The sequence below is a fragment of the Gavialis gangeticus genome, unplaced genomic scaffold, assembly GCF_001723915.1.
Source record: "Gavialis gangeticus isolate Ggan-Ray unplaced genomic scaffold, GavGan_comp1, whole genome shotgun sequence".
Classification (NCBI taxonomy): Eukaryota; Metazoa; Chordata; order Crocodylia; family Gavialidae; genus Gavialis; species Gavialis gangeticus.
The window spans coordinates 39,989,243-39,993,953 of record NW_017728998.1 but is presented as its reverse complement, the minus strand read 5'-3'; the positions used below and the strand labels follow the sequence as shown (position 1 = coordinate 39,993,953).

Sequence of the window (4,711 nt, the reverse complement as noted above, 5' to 3'; positions counted from 1 at the left end):
GGGTCCAGAGAAGGGCCACTCATATGGTTAAGGGCTTGCAGGCCAAGCCCTAAGAGGAGAGACTAGGGCACCTGGACCTCTTCAGCCCCCGCAAGAGAAGGTTGAGAGGCGACCTTGTGGCTGCCTATAAATTCATCATGGGGGCGCAGAAGGGAATTGGTGAGGCTCTGCTCACCAAGGCGCCCCTGGGGGTTACAAGAAATAATGGCCATAAGCTAGCAGAGAGCAGATTTAGACTGGACATTAGGAGGAACTTCTTCATAGTTAGAGTGGCCAAAATCTGGAATGGGCTCCTAAGGGAGGTGGTGCTCTCCCCTATCCTGGAGGTCTTCAAGAGGAGGTTAAATAGGCATCTGGCTGTGGTCATCTGAACCCAGCACACTTTCCTGCCTATGCAGAGGGTTTGACTTGATGATCTATTGGGGTCCCTTCCGACCCTAACATCTATGAATCTATGAATCTATGACAAAGTAACAGAAAACCAGAATGTCCTCTATGGTGGCCACCCTAACATGGTGCCACTGGGGCAGTGATTTCCAACTGGGGTATTACAGCACCCAGGGGAACCTTGCGATCTTCTCCAGGGTGCTGTGGGGTGCCACACAATGTTAGGCCCGTTAAGGGTGCGAGCAGGATAAACTCAGACAGCACAGCTAGGAATCTGCACACAGCCTCAAAAACCAGCTGCCCTGCTGTGGGCTTTCTGAGCTCTTTGCCAGAAGGATGGACCGGGTGTATGTCACCAAACACGGGGGCAAGCTAAGAGCTGGCATCTTTTGAGGACAGCTTGAGTCCCTGGAGGGCTGCGCTGAGAGGCGCGGCTCCAAGGCCTGGATCTAGCAGCGGGGGTAATGCGCGCTGCTGGACTGTCGGGCTCAGGAAGGGGAGCAGCTCCCCGCCCCAGGCAGAGGCGGTGGCAGAGCCGGCACCAGGGCCAGGGAGAGGTCACAGGCCCCCCGCTCTGCTGTGGGCTCTGCCACTTGCTTTGTGCCCGCCCAAGGGGGAAGCGCTGTCCTCCTATCAGCCCAGGCACTGCCCCGGGGCTGAGCCCGGTCCTCGCAGCCCTGTGCCCAGCTTGGGCCCCCCCGGCGGGAGGTGGAGCCCTGGGCCGGGTTTCCCGGAGGAAGTGAGCGCACGGGGCTGGAATGCGGGGCCGGGCCGGGCGGCTGCAGACGGCGCGGGGGAGCCGCGATGCCGCACTTCACCGTGGTGCCGGTGGACGACAAGCGCCGCGTGGACTATGCCAGCCTGGAGGGGCTGAGCTGGGTAGACTACCGGGACCCGCCGGGCGCCGCCGACCCCTATGACACAGCCAGCTCGGACGGTGAGTCCCGTCCCGCTCCCTCGGCGCCCGCCCAGGCATCCCGGGACCCGCGGCCGCCCTTTGTGTCGCCCCTGAGGAAAGCAGCTCTCGGCTTCCCCTTGCTTCCCGGCCGAGCGAGGCAGCACCGCGTGGAGCGGGCACCCGGCTCGTGCCGAGCGGGCGCGGGCTGCGAGCGGGGCTGAGGCGGCCCCGCAGGGCTGGGCGCTGCGGCGACCCGAGAGGAGCCGGAGCGGCGGAGAAGCGCCGGGACGGGGGCGTTCACTCGGCTCCTGCCCGTGTCCTGCCGAGCCGAGCGGAGCTGAATTCTCCGAGTTTTGGAAGGCAGTCGGTGCGCTACAGGCGATATCTTTTATAAGATCAGCTAGAGAGTTGCAAAAAAACAAAAACAACTTTCTTTGCAAGCTTTCCACCGCAGGCATCGGATAATGCAAAGATTGTAAACTTTCTCCCAAGTAGAAATGAAAATTCGTGTTCATAAGTTTCTACCTGGGAGAAAGTTTACAGTCTTTGTATGCTCCAATGCCTGCAAAAGGGCGCACGTGCCCAAAAGCTTGCAAAGAAAATATGCTGTTTGCAACTCTCTAGTTGGCCTAATAAATAAAAGATATTGCCTCTAGCTAGCACACCGGCTGCTTGTATACTTAGACCACGCAGCTACAACCTTTATCCCTGAGTTTTGAAATGCTCCTTTCTGCTGTTGGCAAGCTTGAGGCCTGCAAAGTGCCCGCTACTGGGAGGTTGGTGCTTCGAAAAAATCTTGCCTAAGGGCTGTTGTTCTTAGTCCTAGTCTTTAAAGGAGTGGTATGAAGAGAGATCAAGACAGATGACACATGCATTTCTGGTCATAGTGGTTTTTCTTTGTTCTGCATCTGTTTGCAGACACAAGGCAGGCATGGTGTCTAAGTTCTTCACACTCAGTCACTTTGACAACACATTTGTCTTGGCTGATCTGAGTCGCACTTTTTAATTGAGAAAAAAGTCATTTTAGTAACAGTTCTTCTGATGGCCCTACAGTTAAAACAAAACCAAAGAGAAACCTAGACAAGTATCTAATATCTGAATCACTTGTTGACAGTTTGAGTTAGGCTTCAAAACACAGTGAAGTAGCATATATTGGTTGTTCCTGGATGTGGCAGGATATTGTGATTTGTGAATGCAAGCTGTTTTTAAAAATGTGACAACTGATAAGAAAAAGGGGGAGGTTTGTGCAAATATTTGAAGTCCTCTCTTAATTAAATAAACTCATGATAGTGAAACAACACTAAGCAATATAATCATAGGTTGCTGTTTGATTTTTTTTTTTTCCTCAGTGAGTTCTTATGCTTTTGGTCTGCAGTTCTGACAGCTATGTTTTGTATAAAAACTTGAGCTTAAATAATTTAGCCAATACTTTACTAAATCATTTATCATTGCACATGGGCTGTTTTTACATTTCTTTTATGAATATCTGCTTCTTGGTAGGTTTTAATGTATTTAATGTAAAAGGATCATGTGGGGAGAAAAACTTTTTTAATGGAGACGACTGTTCAGCTGGTGACTCATGTCAGTGCTCAGCCTCCGGGTGTTCTACCATTATTTTAATTAAAAAGTAGAATTAAAAGCATACACACAGTGTTTCAAGTGATCAATGCCAGAGATTCATGAAGAAGAGTAGTTCAGGAATAAAGTCGGCATTCCAGAATTATTCTGAAATAGTTGTAGCTGCAAGTGTTGTATTTTCTTTCCCTGCTATAGCTGTGCTGGTCAAGTTTTGCTTCTAAACAACTCCTTTATTGTGTCAGTTTAGCCCTAAGGAGAAAAATCTTTTCACAAGCATAGTAGGGGTATCTTCTTTCAAAAACTTTCCATGATACAAGAAGAACTTACAGAATTTTAGGCTTTATAAGACTATGTTAATGAGCCATTCTTGCCCACAGGGTTAAGCTTTTAAGAACTAGACATATCCGACCACAAGGCCTTCAAGGGGTGGCTTCCAACTAGGAACGCTGCGCTCTTGAAAGGCCATTGCAACCATTCTCAGTCATTGACCCTCACTGTAAGGGGGAAAGGATAATCTTGTAGTTTGGATGGAAGCATAATTTGCAAAATCTGGGTTCAGTACTGGGTTCAGATAGAGGCTTCCTGGTTAATCATGGCTGAATTACTCTATACCTTAGTATCACATTTGCAAAACTTTTCTTCTCTTCCCTCAGTCCTTCATCCAATTCTCTACTGGATTTTAATTTTTAGTTTCTCTTGCTCAGTGGCTTGCTCAGTGTGGGGTAGCATCTAGTTGATAAATTATTGCAGTCCTGAAAAGGCCTTTTGGATTGAAGAAAGGGTAAGTGCTGTTTAGAGCTTATCCTTCTGCATAACACAAACTTAAGTAAGTAGCCCCTAATGGCTGTTAGCACTTTAGGATTGGAGGTTGAAAAGGTGTGCTCTCATGTGAGCCCATGTATGGTGGCTAGTATATAAAAATGTAGAAAATGGATCTTTTGTTTTAATCTGATTTAGGAGGTTGAAGTAAAAATTGTAGGAAAGTTCAGATCCTAACTTCTTCCCATGATGGACCAACCCATCAGCTTCTGATCCCTTTTGTGCAGGGATTAGGAAGGATCACTGGTACTGCTATAAATTACTGTAATTTGATCATCCTGGGTAGGAGTGCAGGTGGCCTAGTTTTTGTCCTATTAAACTACCACTAAAGTCAATGAATGGGTTTATACCACAGATAGAAGGAGTACATGACTTTCAAAGTGGCTGTGAAAGCAACATTGCTTATAAAATATCTAACTCTCTCTTCCATGATATCAGATAGCTGATGTGTGCTGGCCTTGTTTGTTTGTGCTACCTTTCAGACTGTAGCACAAATTTTTGCAGCCACCTGTATTGCTTTACTTTGAGGCTGACACAACTCTGGTAACTGAGTTGTGTTTTTTTGGTTGAGCTGTACCTTTCTTTACACTAATTATGCAGGTTGGTTTACAGGAGCATAAAGATAAAGATAAAGGGCTTTGCTACCCCTGATGACCCATAAGCTCCTTTCCTGTGCACCCACAGCAGGCAGAAGGCTTCAAGGAAGGCAGGCTTTTCTTTTCCACCCTGGCAATTAAGGCCTGGGAAGTAAAGATCCACTTTTCTCACTGGTCTCCTGATAAGTTTCATGACTTCCTGATTGCTGAGAGCAGAGTGCTCAACCCCTGGCCTGTGGGCCAGATGAGTTTGTTGAGCCATGTCATCCAGCATACAGGGGTCCCCACAGGTCTGAAAACTTGGCAGCAGGAGAGCAGTGGCAGCAATTGCTGCTCCCTTGCTGCCAAATTTCTGTATGTCTGGGGAGACCTGCAGGCCAGATAACAGATTGCTAGATTGGCAAGGGGGGGTGGCCCAGATCTGATCTGGTCA

At 48.5% G+C, this 4,711-nt stretch overlaps 1 protein-coding gene across 1 annotated transcript in view; it reads left to right on the top strand.

Annotated features, from left to right (window-relative positions):
- Positions 1–1,126: 1,126 nt before the first annotated feature.
- The window catches only part of SLC12A4 (solute carrier family 12 member 4), a 125,965-nt gene continuing 122,380 nt past the window's right edge, over positions 1,127–4,711 (top strand). Inside the window, exon 1 of the mRNA XM_019505738.1 lies at positions 1,127–1,324. Within this exon, the coding sequence (XP_019361283.1) occupies positions 1,192–1,324 (133 nt within the window). The 5' untranslated portion in view covers positions 1,127–1,191. The remainder of the gene's footprint in view (positions 1,325–4,711) is intronic.